The sequence below is a fragment of the Zonotrichia leucophrys genome, chromosome 6 (assembly GCF_028769735.1).
Source record: "Zonotrichia leucophrys gambelii isolate GWCS_2022_RI chromosome 6, RI_Zleu_2.0, whole genome shotgun sequence".
Lineage (NCBI taxonomy): Eukaryota > Metazoa > Chordata > Aves > Passeriformes > Passerellidae > Zonotrichia > Zonotrichia leucophrys.
This window is the reverse complement of record NC_088176.1, coordinates 24855113-24872270: the sequence shown is the minus strand read 5'-3', so window position 1 is coordinate 24872270 and position 17158 is coordinate 24855113. Positions and strand designations below refer to the sequence as shown.

The following is a 17158-nucleotide window of genomic DNA, read 5'->3' as shown; positions in this document are numbered from 1 at the left end:
TAAGAGCAGCTCTATTTCATTCTCTCTGCCCTTGTCATATCCTCAGTCATGAGAGTCACCTCCTCATTCTTTTCCAACAGTACCATGCACTACACTCTTTTCCAGGTTTTTATTTTCTAAGTTTCTTCTTGCTTATATTTTTATGTTGCTTCCTGAACTAAGCCTCTGCCCACAGTCAGTAGCTCCTGCCTGAGGATGACCAGCTCAAGAAATTTCATCCCTGCTCCTCTCATTGCCACAGAGGACTGCAGAGTTTGCATGGCATCCCAACTTTTCCCTTTGCTAACAGGAAGATGAGCCTCTCTACAATCCCTGTGACCTAAATACGCAGAGGCAATAAACACCATTGTATTAAATATATTATACAGTATGACCACAAAATGACTAAATATAAATATTTATGACTAAATACTCAGAGTTGATTGAGGAATTTCTTTCTACAGAAACTCTTGCTTTAACTGACACTGTACCATACAAGCTAGCTCATGCAAAGAGACATTACATTAATTGGGTAAATATTCTAGCCATTCCTCAGTAACAATGGATTTGAGCAGGTTATGGCTACTGCTTCAGGTCTTTCTATCCTTTTAGTAAGTCATCTTAAGCCACCTTCATGCCCTCAGTTTAAAAAAAAAGTATGGTTTCTAATTGACAAACAAGCATCACGTTCATGTGCTCATCTTAAGTACCTCCTTATTATACCACGGTGCAATGAGGGAGCTGCCCAGGGGGCAGGTGATGTACCCCTACTACTGTTTTGTATTTTTCTACTCTCTTATTGCTATCCATATGGATCATCAGCAGTGGGGATCTCTCCCATTCCCTGCAAAGCACTGGAAGACAGAACCTGCTGTCAGCTGCCCCCAGAAATCTGCAGTAGGGTTCAGATCCAGCCACCAAAGTTTGCTCCAGTCACAGGCCTATAATGGTTAGAGTTTCCAGCTGAAAGCCACTCCCAAGAGGCTGCAGCTGCCCATAGATCCACTTCTATCACAGCTGGAATAACCTTGAAGTTTGTCAGCACAGCACTGATTCAGTTCCTGTCGTATTTCAGGGTTCTGTTATCTCATACCAAGCTTTAATCATCACACTCCACACCAGCGTCTGTCTTCCGGACAGGCCCTATCATCTCTTCCACAGAGCCCTCAGCCCCGACTGCACAACCCAAGAGATGCAAGCCCTGCTCCTCTCCCACCAGCACACCCTGCAGAAGCCTTGAGCACTGCTCTGCTCCAAACTCCAGAGCAGCTCGCTGCTCTTCATCCTCAGCCTCCTCTCAGTGCTCTCCTCACACACCCAAAGCCAGGTCAGGCTGGCATACCATGCCATGGCTGCTGTCAGTATGGCCTGAGACCCAGCTCTCCATGCCATGGCTGCTGTCAATGCAACCCAAGGCCCAGCTCTCTGTGCCGTGGCTGCTGTTGATGCGGCCTGAGGCTCTCTGTGCCATGGCCGCTCAGTGCAACCCAAGGCCCAGCTCTCCGTGCCATTGCCACAGTCAGTGAGGCCTGAAGCTCTCCATGCCATGGTCCCTGTCTGAAAACCACAAAGCCCAGAGCTCCAGGCACACTGCAGCGACAACAGGCATGCCAAGGGGAAACAAAACCTGCCACAACGTGGCTTCCTCCATAGGTTTCTCCTTTGAAGCAGCCTTAGCCCTAGGCTGGTTTTAGTGCTCTGCCCAGGGTTAGGGTTAGGCCTAAGGTTAGGGTTGTGAAAACCCAAAGGCCCAGAGCTCCAGGCACACTGCAGCTGCCAAAGGCACCCCAAGGGGAACACAGAACTGAGCCTGAGACCCAGCTCTCCATGCTCCTCACAAACCTCCCAGAGAAGCTGGGCTGATGGTGCCCTGGAGGGTGCTGCTACCTCCCTGCTACCACTGCAGAGAGAAAACATCACTTATTCCTCATGAGAGCCAGCAAGTGGGTCAGCTTCTGAAAGTAAAGGTGAGCTCAGGGAATTCATCCCACAGTCACCATAAACTGCACTGTGGCTCCAAGGGTGAACCATGGTTCACCAGGAAGACCTGGTCCCTCTGATTTGACAGGTAAAATGTGATTAATTTAGTAGAGGTGGGAGTTTTTACATTCTCAGGAGTTTCAACTCACTCATCCAGTAGGTTATATCTTATGGATACAAGCAGTTCCTTTGATTAAATTATACTGATAATCATCAGTCTCTCTGTGAGATGAGTCGTTCACTGACATGAAACAGTTTAGTGAGAACTTTTAATTTTTCACTACTGGCACCACAAACAGTTCTTTGTAAACTAAATTAACCATCAATTCTGAGCACCAGAGTCCTCCAGTGAGTCACATGAAGCCACCCCATTTTCTCCTGTGAAATTCAGAAAGATCACAGATCTGCTACATTCAGCCTTAAGAACAAACGCTACAGGGATAACTGGGTGAAGGTATAATGGCTTGTGATGATCAAAATGATCCAATAGTCCCTGCAGGCTTATTTACCATGAATCTCTAAACTCACCCAAGAGTGACACAGACTGCTTCTAAGTGGAGCTGTCATCAAGCAGATCAAAGAAGTCAGCACTTAAAAAGTATAAATGCCAGAATGCACTGGAGCAATGCTGGACTTGTACTGAAAATTTTATTTTTAGTCTTTAATTTGTTAATTTAAAGTAATAATCCTTATAAGCATAATTATTATAGAAAAGAAAGCAGACTTTTATATCCCTCTCTAAATTTTATTGGAATTGCCTGTAGATTTGTCACCAGCAGAGATCCTACTTTCTTGGCCCAGCTGTCAAAGAAAATATAGACTGAAGCAAGCATTTAAGTTTATGCTGTATAGTCAACTTTAGTAAAATCAATGGGATTACCTGGACTGTGCAATATTAAAGAGCTTTGTAGGTCACTGAAGAAATGGGATCAGACGTTGCATTTTCCCTGACAGAGCACAGTAACTACCAGGGACTATTATGTGATATGTGTGGGAGTAGGATAATGCAGGCCAAATTCTTACCCCAGAAATAACCCTTTGGAAGTCACAGGGAAGCTCACAAAACCAAGCAAACATTCAGATGAAAGGCCAAAAAGCTACAAAGACCCTCCAGAACAGGGGGATTGTTTGGAGAAAAGAAGCACACATGCAAGTGGGGGATTGTTTGGACAAAAGATGCACTCACGCAGGTCCCTTTGAGCCAAGGAAAAGTAGGTAGAGCACTGTAACAACCTTGAGGCTTCTCTAGGCTGCACAGGAGTTTGAACTGCCCCAACTCCACTCCTGGTCCTTCCCACAGACTCCAAAACTATGCAAAGAGTTTGGCTCAGCTAAACACAAAACTGGTGCTGGTTATTGCATTTTACTGTATTTTCTCCCTTTCTAATCAGCCTCTCCTACAATCCCTCAGAAATACCCAGATATTGCATTTCTCTAGTAGTTGTTGTTCCATTACAAAAATGCTACATTAAAACTTATTTTCTGGAAATAAAATCCATTGTAGAGCAAGATGGTCAATATTTGCATTCTTTAGGAGGGATACTGCAGACATTCAGTATGTAGAACAGGGACTAAATGCCCAGAAAATAAGAACAAGCTGCAGGAGGATGCAGATGGTTGATACAGGAAGTCAGTTTAAGGTCACAGCTCAATTTAAGGTCAGAGCTGAATTTAAAAAAGGGAGAAAGGAAAACTGTTACAAACTAAAAATAAAATAAACAGACTACACTGTTACAATAAAGCAAGAGCCTATATTTTAACCACTAATATTTCATTGTAATCTAGATCTTCAATCAGAAACTATGCTGGACAGGTGGAAATTGTGAAATTGCAACCAAATCCAGATTTCCATGATGTTTGCATCCCAGAAATTCATTAGCTTCTGGACTTACTATGATACATTTTCCATTGTGAATAAATACACTTTTTTTAAAATTCAGCAGCAGGTTGAGCATCTGCTACTGGTTTATTACTGTATCTTTCAGCTCTTATATATAACAAAATAGTTTGTACCTTTAATGTACCAAATGTGATCTCCTAGTGAATAAAGATGTTTTATGATTTTTTCCTAAATATTCAATAAACAAAATCATATATAAGGATATTTACGCACTCTATCACACAAGGATTGTAAAAAATGATATATGCAATTCCACTCAAAAGATCAATCCTAATTTCATAACTTTTTATGTCTAATTATATATTGTCATCGCCAAAGTGGATGAGATGAAGAAAATTCACCACAATTTCAGAAGAACACGAAAGTTCTGAGCATCATAAATAGTTGCACATATCCTTCCCTTGTCATTTCTCTTTCTAAGTTCAGGCGTATCAGCAGCAAGTCTTTTTTGTGGATGTTACAGGCTCTTCTATGCCCTACAAAGTCAGAATTTCAGGTAGTTTCAATAATTTCTGGTTTTCTTAAGAAAAAAAAAGGAAGCAATTTTTTTACCTTCCAAGCAATTTTATAATACCTTGAGCAAAATGCACAAACCCTTTTCTCTGAACAACAAGGGTGGTGGATTGCTTTGCTGCTCTTCAGAACAGGGAATTTTCCACTCAAGTGATGGAGAAGAGTATTTCATTTCAGGAATCTATCACAAGGAACAAGCATGGTTGGGTTCTCTGTATGTCCTCAAGTCCTTCCAAAGGTCAGCTGGAATGACCCTCCAATATCCCTAAGTGAGAACTCTGGTCATTTTTTATACAGCTGAGCTGTAGGACCCACCTGCTTCATTCTCTTTGTATTACAATTTTCACTGCCTCAGGAGACAGAGAGCTGGAAATAGAGCAGCTCAAGTCAGAATTCATTCACTGGGCTTTGAATCTGTCTCTTGAGCCTCAGCATGTGCAACTAAAGGAGAACCAGCCTAAAAAAACCTCTAGCTATTAATGAAAACTATTGGAAGCAAACCCTGAAATACTCAGAGGGCCTTAGAAAGAACTGACACCAAAAATTAATCTCAGCAGTGAAATTCCTCTGATCTCCATTATAAACTGAAAAAGAACAGCAGGATTTATATAACAATAGGTAATTAAAAAGTGGCATAGAAGATAGTGACTATTTCACTAATGTTAGTTTTTGCAGTGTTGTTTGAATTTTGCAGTCAAATACATGAATTCTCTGAGTCTGACAGAGATAAAGCACAAATAACTGAATCTAATAGCTGCTTCTAAGTCTTATCCCTGAGCAATAAATGTACTAATTGCACAAAGCAGGATCTAGCTTTCCTTTTGTGCTCAACATGTTGTCACACATGGATGGAAATAATTAGCATTTATCAGAAGGGTTTTGGCTCAAAAAAGTTCAGTGAAAGCCTAAGTATTTTGGAGACATATCAATACACATTTCATTAAGAAAGGCTGGTTGGGGCTAGGTCTGTCTATGCCAGGGAGACCTTCTTATTGCTCTGGTTCTAATACTAAAATCCTGGATGTACCTGAATGAATTCTCTTCTAAACCCACACTCAGCAGACTGTAGACAGAACAGAGGTGTGTGCAACACAGCCCATTCCCAAACCAGCTTTATGAGCCTAGCTGGGTATCTCTGCAGCCTTCTAATTGAAATACCAAGGTTTCAATTCCAGAGATGATACCCCAGCACAGCTCTGGTTGTGGAAGCATAAAAATGAAGCTGAAATCTTCCAATGTAGAAGAAAATGAAATGTCAAAACATCAAAAAACTTTTCTGAAACCAAGTTTCTGTTTGTAGCCAGCTACTATTGTGACACATGTTATGAAGCAAATTATCTTTTTACTGAACCAGACAGGAAGAATGAAAAATCTATAGCTAATTTAAAATCTGCCTGCTCCACACAGTATCTAAAATATTTTCCAAATGCATAGTGGCAGAACAGTTCTCCTAAACAAGGGATTTGCTCATTTGCCCTCCAGATCATCATTGATACTCCCTTAACCATGGCTTATGTCTAAAAGAAGTTCATTAATTTTCTTTCACAAAGTTTCTTACCAAGGTCCTGAGGAAAAAAAACAGGATTTGAAAGTAAGTTACGTGAAAGTACATGACATCTCTGAACCTCAACAAAACCAGGGAACCCATAGATAAGTTCTCTTGCTTTTTCCCCCCCTTTCTTTTTTCACAAGAGAGTTAACCTCTGACAGGCTAGGATTTCTACTATGCTAAACATTACAGTGAGAGAACCAATTGGTCTGTACTCATGATAATAAGGGCTTCCCAGGTAAAAGAGGGTGGCAATGGTTTGTAATTATACTGTCCTTCGGTCACACAGATCCCCAGCTCCTGCCCCACAGAGCAGAGCTCAGGAACGTGCACTGAGGTTGCTTAGGCTTTACTGCCTTCATGCAATTCACGGATTTCTAATTCACCACAAGGGCTCTCTACCTAATTACTAAGGCCTCAGTGCTCCAGGGAGAAAGGAAAGTATTAGCTCTGCTTTAACCCCTTTAACAAAAACTTGCAAAGACAAAAATCTTCACACACAGTCATTCAGACACAGCTGCACCTGTACAAGTCTGTGCCGCAGCCTCTCAAGCAGCCTGAGGACTTCTGTGGGCAGCAGCATCTGCACAAACCCACCCCACTGCCACAAACACACAGCAGCAGCAGCATCTGCACTAATCCGCCCCACTGCCACAAACACACAGCAGCAGCCTCTGCACAAACCCACCCCACTGCCACAAACACACAGCAGTGTCTGCACAAACCCACCCCACTGCCACAAACACACAGCAGTGTCTGCACAAACCCACTAGACTGCCACAAACACACAGCAGCAGCATCTGCACAAACCCACCAGACTGCCACAAACACACAGCAGCAGCATCTGCACAAACCCACCAGACTGCCACAAACACACAGCAGCAGCATCTGCACAAACCCACCAGACTGCCACAAACACACAGCAGCAGCATCTGCACAAACCCACCAGACTGCCACAAACACACAGCAGCAGCATCTGCACAAACCCACCAGACTGCCACAAACACACAGCATCAGCAGCTGCATCACAGCAGAGGTGGGTGTTGGTCCACTAGGACTGAAGTGCAAGACTGGCAAAGTAGAAGTGAAACTCAAGAGTCTGAAAGACCTGGACTGAGCCCACAGAAACCACTTGTCCCAACAGCACTCCTTAAATGTTGCAGAAGTGAAATATAGTCAGACCAAATCCATTGCACACAGAACTCTTATTCCTCAGCACAGTGATTTGGCCATCCTCCTGAGAGTAATGGTGCTCATGCCTTGGAGCTAACCTGACCTTCTTCCATGACACTGTTCCAGCACCAAACAAGATTAAGAATAGTGTTTTGAAAACTCTGAGAAACATTAGCATGTGGGACTCATAAAAGTGACTCACACAGAGTAGAAACCAGAGCATTGCAGCCTTACCAACAACTTGAATCATCACATGCAAGCTTCCAGACTAAAGCTAAATTCTGCCAGGATCACAAATTATCACATCTATTCCTGTTAGTCCTTTCTTTGCTTTCCAGAAGCATCTCTTCATAAATGAGGACTGAAATGACATCTTTTCTATCTTCCCCCTTTCCCTAGAAAGGGTAGCTTCTTTCTGGTTCCTAAAATCACAGACTTCAATTTCATCAAGTCTCTGACCATTACAAGGATCTCCAGATAAGCTTTGAAATGTGAGTCAAGGGAAAGGCAGGATATGGTGGTAGTTTTTCCCTCAGCTAAAGATACTCAGGCTGACAGGCATCTGATGCTTTCCATTTAGTATTTTTATTCTGTACTAAAAAGCATAAAAATCTGTGGGTGTATGCATATTTTTAGTGCACCAGCACCAAACAAAACAGAAAGCAAGAACTGGTGCATAAAAATTGCAGTAGGGGAAAGCAGAGACAGACAGAACTATTGAAAAATAAATAGATTTGCAGGACACTTTATGGATGTACAGAAAAGGACACCTGAAGTGAGTGTCACTATAAATGCTGCTGCTTTTAATTAATTAGGAATACCAAGCTAAGCCAGTCTGAAGGTGAAAGAAGAGTGACAGTAGCAATTCATGCACTTATTGAACAAGCCTTTTTCCACCATCAGGAAATATTCAATTTGGGAATATGACCATTAGGTATATCCCATTTAAAATACCCTGACCAAACTGCCAGAACTCCAAATGTGGTCCCTGGATATGCATAAATTCTGTCTCCAGTGAGTATATAGGGACCAGAGTGCTACATGTTCATAGTGGCCATTTGTCCTGGATTTGGTGATATCTGTAACCTACTCAGGCCTGCAGTTACAAGAGAATTTTAAAACACCAAGAAATACAGGAGAAACAGCATGCTTAGATCAAATCCAACATGCACAAGAACATGCAGAGTAAATCCAGTGCACAATAGAGGTGTGTGCTTCTTTTCAGGAAATCTTGGACAGAACTCTGGTAGCTGTAATTACATGTATTTACCTATAAAAATATAGAACGATTTTCATAATAAATCAGACATGTCCCTCTTAACTCAATAATGCCATTTGCTAACATGGATTCCCGATCAAAGTACTTCAGAGAAACCTGAATTGCAGAGATCAGTAAATCTCTGATGCCCTGCACACAGCTGGAGCAGCATGCAGGGAGGTGCTGCCACACCTTTTGGAGTGCTGTGATGTTGGGCTCTGCTCCCTGTGTCCCCATGAAAAGGATGGCACTTGCTGTGCATCTTAATGTGGTGCTGTAGATCAGCCTATTCCCAATTCATTCCCCAAAGCAGTTCACTGAAGCACGACCACAGGCTGCAGCTTGCTTCTCCTCTCAGATATGCTCACCCTCTGCTCTAACTCCTCCACTCTCCCTTCTGTTCTGTTAGGTTTATTTTCATCACAGTTACAGAAGTTTCGTGCTGAGCAAGTAAAATGATAGTTCCTGTTCTAAAAATCTTTTGATGTTTCCCAAAATAACTTCATCTACCAGACCTGTGAACCAGACCAAAATACCCTTTCACTAGTATTCAAAGGCAGAGAAGATAAACAGTGCTATATAAATCAGATTATATTCCCCAGTGCAGAAATTCTTTTCCAATAAGTCTTTTTCTGGTATTTTACTGCTCAGATCAACACTGATACACACTGTCCACTTTTTTTCCTCCTGGAAAGAGGACAGTTTACTTGAAGCCACAATCAAATTAATCACATTTCCACCTTGTAAAAAATCAAAGCAGCAAATTAAGCTGCAGATGAGAAATACATCACACTGCAGAATATTAGATTAACTTAACTTGAAGCAATCCATCAACTAAGAAAGGAAGAAAGACTCATCCATTTATTCTAGATAATTTATTTTGCTGAAAGGAAGGTTTTTCATTGATATCTGCAGAGAAAATAGTTCCTGCCCGCCTATCAGTCCTGGGATGTGTCTCCAAGAAGACACATAAATCCAGCTCAGGACCCCAAGTGGAGGCCCAGCTTACCTCAGAAGCTGAAGAGGCACAGGGCCTGCCTGAGACCCAAGCACGTTGTCCCTCTCAGCAGTGCTGACCAGTTAATGCTTCACCAGAGCTGAGCTTGTTCCTCGCCTGAGGAGCAGGAACACTGCTGGTTCCTCTCACTGCCTCTGCCACTGACCCTCTACCAGGTTACTCATGAGATAGCTTTTGATTTTTCAGTTTGGTGTAAACCTTTCCAGTGCAAAAATTGGTCCCTGTGCATTTGTACAGCACCCAGCTCAATCAGCACCTGATGTTGGTAAGAACCTTGTGCAGTGTCTCTTACAGAGATTTCCAGGATTATGTGCAAACGAAAAAAGCATTTTAGCTTGACAGTGCTATTCTATAAATTTGGATTCCCAAACCATCTTATTTTGTCAATCTTTGAAACAGATTAGTTTGCATATAAAATCACAGTTCATTTGGCACAGCATTTCCATACCTGGCTGCTTGTCAGTGCTTTGTGCAGTGTTATGAACCTCTGTTTCCCCATTAGTATTCACTGCAGCAAGATGATGAACAACACTGAAGATGTGTTTATCTGATGTGATTTCTTACTTGTCTTCACCCATTTACTATATACCTCATTTTGTTTCCTTTGTTGTCTTCAGTCTTTTACCAGGGAAAATTGTTAATTTTTTTTCATGATTACCATTTTCTGCATATCCATGAGCCTGATCCAGCTTCTTTGAAAAAATTCCTGTTGACTTCAGAACACCCTGGAACTGGCCTCTATGGAGAACAAATGTGTCTGGCGTGTCTAATGCTGCAGAACCACCACCTACTCATCCTCTCTGGTTCTTGTCTCTTTTGGGGCTTCACACTTTATCAGCTCTGCCAATAAAATGGTAACATTTACGCCCTTGCTTGCATGTCAGAAATATCCCAACCTCTGGCCATGCTGGCAGCATGTGGCAATCCTGCCTAAGCCTCAGCCTGCACTCTGACCTCACTAAACAGTGGTACCTTTGATACCCAAAAGCCAACAAGAACCAGCTCATCTTGTCGATCTCAGAACCAGCAGGAGGGTCTCATCATTTTGTGACATGCAGCTTAATCCATGACTGATCTTGGTCCCTTTTAAGCAGTGAAGCATACATGCTCTACTTCTCTATTATCTGTAAAAAGCATTTTTTCCTGGATGTGACGATGCAAATGTAATGCAATACACTCAAGAATTTTCCCCATTACAGGCTGTAAGATAGCAACTTTTACCTTAGGACTTTTATTTTCCAATTCATACACAACTTTGCAGGACATGTCATTTCAATTGGAAAAAACAAATTATGCCAGAAAGAATTCAGCTCATCCTCCCTCTCCCTAAGCCCAGCCAAAGGGACCAGCTTTTTAATTATCGAGCAAGAGCGTCAGTAAAACATCTCCACCTCCTTCACAGGATCCTCAGGCTCCAAACTCATTATCAGATTGCTTTTTAAGAGTCAGCAAATTAAACTCCCTCCAGCGTTCTAATCACCACAGTGATTATAATTCCATGGTGCAGTGAAGTTTTAGGTCGCTACAGACTTGGAGCCAGTGTTACAACCACAGACTGCACCACACAGCCCCCACCAAGCAGCACCACACTGGGAAGCTCAATCTGCTTACTGGAACAATCTTTAAATAGTATTAACTGGCAGACAGCATTTCCTCTAGCTCAGGCTGCAGCAACACTAGGGGGTTGTAATGCATCCCAAATAGAACACAGCTCATGCTTCGTAAGCTGTCCTATAACTGGCTCTTATTTATTAGAGATTCAACTCCCATAAAGTGGGATTGGAAAGGCAACAGGAAGAAAAAAAAAACTGTATTATTTTTCAAACCATTATGTTGAAACTATTGCTTCAAAACCAGCAATTTTTTGCTAACCAATTTTTTTTAAAAAGCCATGTTTTTAATAACCATTACAAAATAATAATTGAGAATATCTCAGAAAGCATTCTACTTGATTAAAAACAGTAAGTCAGAGATGGTACTTCAGGCTCTAAAGTTTCCTTTACCAAAAAAAAAAAAAAAAAAAAACCTCCTCTATATTTTAGCCATAGGCTTGAAAGATGAGTGTAAAGGGCTTGGATCATTTCTCAAGCACTTAGCACCTCCCAGGTGAGGCCCAGGTATGGATAAAATTTGGCTAGACTTTCGAATCAGCTTCTAGGAACACTCTTAAATCTGACTGCAAGTAGATGCCAATCCTAATCTAGTTTCTCTTGGAACTCTGTCCCTTATTAGATTCAATAATCACTCTGCTGAATGACAGCAAAAGGAAATTCACTAAAAATTGTTTTGGAAAACTAAAGTATCTCTTCCCAGTGTGATAATTACTATGTTTCCATTTCTGTTAATGACATCTAAGAACTGGAAACAAAAGTAGTGGCGGAGGATTAAGTAATTATGGAGTATTAGATGCATTTGAAGAGCAGGGTCACAGAAAAAGGCAGGAGGAGGAAAGAGTGAGCATGCTGTGGGCTGCTCATCAGCTTGAAAGCTATAAAATATTCCCCCTTACTCACAGCGTGGTAGCTGTAAAGGACACAGACTCACAGTACAGATCAGCTGCTCTTTATTGTCCCCATTCTGGAGAGCTACAGCTTTTATGGGTAAGTAAAGCTCTTGTTAACTATAGATAGATACCATCTCTAGTCTGTGCTTAATTTTCTCTCATCTACAAATTGCAGATATATGTGACAGAAATAGAATACTAATTTAGACTAGTTTAAATATACAAGTGTAGTTCTATGATAAATGCAATACTACAGGTGACCTAAAATTCTTGTGTCTTCTATTTCAAACAATACTTAACACTTGAAGTCACATGAAAATTAAGGCTGGTTTAAAGAAAACTAGTAAAATATAAGAATGGGAATGAAAAGGGAACTTAAAGCACTGGAAAATGATGAATTCTTATGAAAGTTAAGCATTTGAAAACTAGCTGAAATTCATTCCTCTGTATTGACAGTACAACACCCATCAAAGCAAATATGCTCACATGTGCCCCTGCATACATGCTGCACTCTGCCAAGCACTACTGGCAGGACTGGAGCTGCATTTAGGTGGTCCAGCCTTTGAATACACTTTTTTATGACTCAGCCCTCAGCACAGGGAAAGCTGGAGCACAAGCCCTTAGCTCTGACCTTTCCATGTGAAAGGAATATCTTTCATACTGGATTTAAAATATACCTTTGAGACTTTAATTTCCAGATCATTCCAAGGTATTGCCTAACTGGATCAAAGGGCTCAGCCTTCCACTTTCATTCATGTGATGAACTCACGTCACAGCTGGGTCTTGTGACATCAGCAGAACTAATCTTAGTAATACTCAATATGTTTAAGGGTGAAATAATCTCTCTTTAAGAGCAGTCTGACAACTGAGCTGCCATTTATAGTAATTACCTTCCTAGTCAATTAAATGATTATTCAAGTCAAGCTACACATTTCAGAAGTTTTGGGACACTGATAAAAAAAGCAGGTCAAAATTTAACTTAAAAGCACTTTAAATGTCAGAGAGATGGGCACAAAACATAAGTGGACTAAACTAGTACTAGACAAGCATTGCTTCTGGCTAAATGATCTAATGTACAGATCATTTCTATAGGACTTGACTTCCTATTGCAATTCAGGTGGAGACAGCTGAACCTGGTGGATAGTTTCTTCTACTCCTACATCATTTATGTCTACCTGTCCTACTTCCTGAATGTTCTGCTCAGAAGGCTTATCCTTTTGATATATTTGCAGGTCGTGGCTCAAAGTTTTTATGCCCACTTTTGTTCCTGCTCTTTCCAGCCTGATTTTACTCACACAGCACTGTTTCTGCTGCCCAAGTACAAAACTCTGGGCAGGATAATAAAAAAAATGACAAACAGAAACCCACACACTTTTAAGTACAGGTTTGTCAAACTTATCTTAAAAAAAAAAAAAAAACCACCATTAATTCCTGTAAAATCATATAACAATTTAGATCATTTTTAGGTGTAGGCTGTGCTACCTTCCTTACAACTAAAAATACTAAAGCCAGCCTGGAAATTATTATAAATTCCTTGTGTGTGCAGTTTTCAGCATTCCCCAGCACCTTGCCATTTGCTTCAACAGCATTATAAACCCATAATACATCAATACCACAGGGAAATCCCACAGCTGCTGCTTTTAATACAAGTTGCTTTTCCTTCTCTATTTTAAAGCATTGTATCAGATGCACTTAAATAAATCAGAGTCAGCAAACTTATTGCTGTCTAGAACCTAATGAAAATGCAGCTACTCTTCTTCTTTAGAACTAGAAAAGGCAATAAAGCCATCCTGACCTGCCCAGGCTGCAGGAGGGGAGATGGGGTCCCCAAAGCAGTTTTGAACCAACTCCTCAAAGGCTCTCAGCTTCATTTCTGAGGTACTTTGTGAAACAAAGCTCTTGCACTTAAGGATGAGATTGTGTCTGAAGGCTCGTACCTAGTACATGTCCATCTTTTCTGTTTCTAAGGACTTGTTTGTACCACAGTGTCTCCAACAATCTGGAGAAAAAATAAAACCACCAAAGCAATCCCCATCTTCTTGCTCTGTTGCAATCCAAGTAGCTTAATATCCATTTGCCTAAACTTATCATTCTTGTGCTTTGGGATCTCTCCACAAGCACTTAAAAAAACCAAAATTAAGTAAGTAAAATACAGTGCTGCTTGGAAAGAGCTAAATTACCTTATTACCTTTTCACTATTCTAATAGCAAAATCAAATTTTCAGGGGAAGCTGTTTTCTAATGGAGTTACAAGTTAAATTAAATCTGTACAGAAAAGGTACTTTACTCAGGGACCAGTCCAGGTAACACAGTGAGAATATATTGGTGTTTATAAACTAGAATGGGGACTTTGCTGTGGTCCTTTGTAGTTAAAAGTACAAAACTATATTCTGTCAAGTCTTAAAACATTTGGGAATAAAAGCAGCTCAGCCTTACTGAAAGATCTGTAGAAACTCCTTCAAAAACACCACTTCCAGACAAGAAACACAAATATCCATTTAAAAGAAGTTACTCCATGTTACAAATTAGAGAATATTTTAAGACTATTAGAAATATCAGAAGTATTTGGAATCAGTACTTTTCAATGCAGATGTTGAATATAGCATATCAAAACTATTTTATCCAAATAATTTTATCATTATTTGACTTATTTGTGCAAAAAAAGAGTAGAACATTAGGAAGAAATCTAGCCACAAAGAAATTCAGCCAAGACAAGCTCAGCAAAAGAATCCAAGGACTTGCTCAGACACAGTCCCTCCCTCCCTTTATTAAATGTTTCTTTTTCTGAAAAGCTCCTCCCACCCACTTAACTAATTTTGATATTAATACAATTATTTAAATAATTTCTAATGATTGCAAGCATTTCTTCCAGACAAAAAAAATTGAGAGAAACCTGCCAAGAATCTTAAACCAGATAGTTCTAGGTAATATCAGAAAAGCTTGCACAGCATTATGTAAACAATGAATTTGTCCAGGAAAATCTTATTGCAACCTCCAATTCCCAGGCAACACCAACCCACTTGTGCAGTAGAGCTCAAACCTACTCACACATCACAAGTAACCAGGTCAACATCATTAAAAATGTTGTTTTAATTAATTCAATTTAATTTAATTAATTTAATTAATTACGTTAAAACAAACAAGAAATTAGCCAGCAAAAAAATTTAAAACCAGATTTTCAAAATTGCTAAGACACCTGTGTCCACCTGCATACACTTAAAATCTGATCCTTTTTGCTCTACTGGGAACAAGCATAAAAGTAACACTTGATAGGTATTGAAAAAGTGTTGCACAAGTAAGCAGATTTTGCTGAGCAACTTGGGTTTGGAGCAGAGCTCTAAATTGTAGGTCACATCTTACAGCCTTGTGTTACTTGCATTAAGCACCAACAGAGCACATAAGGCCATAGCTTTTAAAATGTGTGTCAGAACTGAGAATGATCTTTTTTTATGGTACAAAGTCTCTTATACTGCATAAAAATATCCAAACACACACACCCACTAAGCAAGAAAAAATATTCCTGACATGTCCATTATGCAACCAACTTCAATCCTGTCTTCCTAGGATCCTCTTCACATCTCTCATTATAAAATAGGTCAAATGCACATGTCAGGATCAAAGTCATAATACTCAGCACTACAAAATTTCAGACAGTGCCACAAAATAATTTTACATTTAACAGAATTTAGACAAATTCCCATTACTGTCCACTTTATTCTGGAGATGTCTGAGGTCAATAAGGTACCTCACTCCATAGGTCATGCAATGCCCTTATCTTCAACAGTACAGGAACAAAATCCTCCTCTCTCAATGGCTTTCTCCAGATCTTGACTGGAGTCATACAAGCAATTAGCAAGAACAAGACAGGCACAAGTTGCAGACAAAACACACTTTTTAGGCATAGTACCAGAGAAGAAAAAGAGAAATGAATGCCCTTTCCAGGCCTACAATATATCTTTGTACTATAGCTCTTCAAACAGCATTTGTCACATACAAGAACAGACAAATGCTCAGGCCTATGAATTAACTTGCAGAGAAGCCATCATTAATTAAACCCTAGAAATTCAGGAATTTTAATCTGGACAGTGGAACCTTTGTGCTGTGCCTGTTTAGGTGGAGTCAAGGCACAGAAAGCCAATAATTGCATTTGCTTTGTTATTTGCCATCCTTCCCATAGGTCTCCTGCCACTGGGCTCCCTGGTGGGGCCTCCTTGCTCTGCCAGCATGTCCAACATCCACCTCCTCTCCCAGCAGATTGTTTAGCGGGCAGAGCTGAGGGCTGGCCTGATGCTTTCATAGCAGCAAAAAGGCTTCTGCTTCTTCACAGCTGTTCTTTTGCTTGGCCAAAAAGCCCCTTGTAGGAGTTGTCAGCCAAAGGAAATTAGTGTTTTCTCTGCCATGGAGTCTAATTGGTTTTTTTCTCCACTGACAGCTCTTCAAGCTAAATTTAGGGAGCCAGGAAAATTAGACTGAATGTTATTTGGCTGAGACTATGGCCCACTTCCCATACACACATGATAACCATAGGGAAGGGTTCCTTTAATTCACTGTATACTGCAAAACTTAAGATGTATATTAACTGCATCATCAAAGGTATCTTTTGAGACCAACATCACTCAACAAATGCAGAAAACTAGAACTCCAGTGAGCAAGACAGAAATTTCATTAATTTCCATAAATGAAGACAATTTATCCCCAGCTGTCACAATTTGTCTGATTGCTTATCTGTTCACATGTAGCTTTGCTGCTCTGACAATTTACTCCTCTTTCACAATGAAATCAACACCTCCTGGAACCAAACAACTGTGAAAGAAGTTCAATTTTTGATTTAAGCCATTAAGTATCCTGACCCCTCGTTTATTAAAAAATCTTACTTGAAAATATTACCCAAACACAAATTGTGCTGATGGTGTTGTACTCACTGCTTTTGAGCACAGCACATTTGTGGCTATTTCTGCAAGCATGACTTCCAGCCTTTGGCTCTAGAATTCCCTTATCTTGCATAATAAATTGGAATATCTGGGAGCTCAGACTCAGTGAAGCTGGGCTATGTCCAACAGACCTATTCAGTAAGTCAGTTAAATTATCAGGCATGTAAAAAGGCACATGCTGGTACACAGGTTTACAACATTGTGATACCTTTATATTAAAGTGAATTTTACCCCTATTCTCCATCCCTCAGAAAAGGAACAAGTTTAATGGAATACAATTAAGCAGCTTTTCATGCTCTTTGGCACACATGTTCTCCCTGACTGCACTTGGCTGGCTTTATTTTGACTTATCTCA

At 40.4% G+C, this 17158-nt stretch overlaps 1 protein-coding gene across 1 annotated transcript in view; it reads left to right on the top strand.

Annotated features, from left to right (window-relative positions):
• Positions 1-11829: 11829 nt before the first annotated feature.
• LOC135449455 (rap1 GTPase-GDP dissociation stimulator 1-like) overlaps positions 11830-17158 on the top strand; it is a 30198-nt gene continuing 24869 nt past the window's right edge. Inside the window, 2 exon segments of the mRNA XM_064716494.1 lie at positions 11830-11916; positions 11919-11970. Coding sequence (XP_064572564.1) covers positions 11830-11916; positions 11919-11970 — 139 coding nt within the window.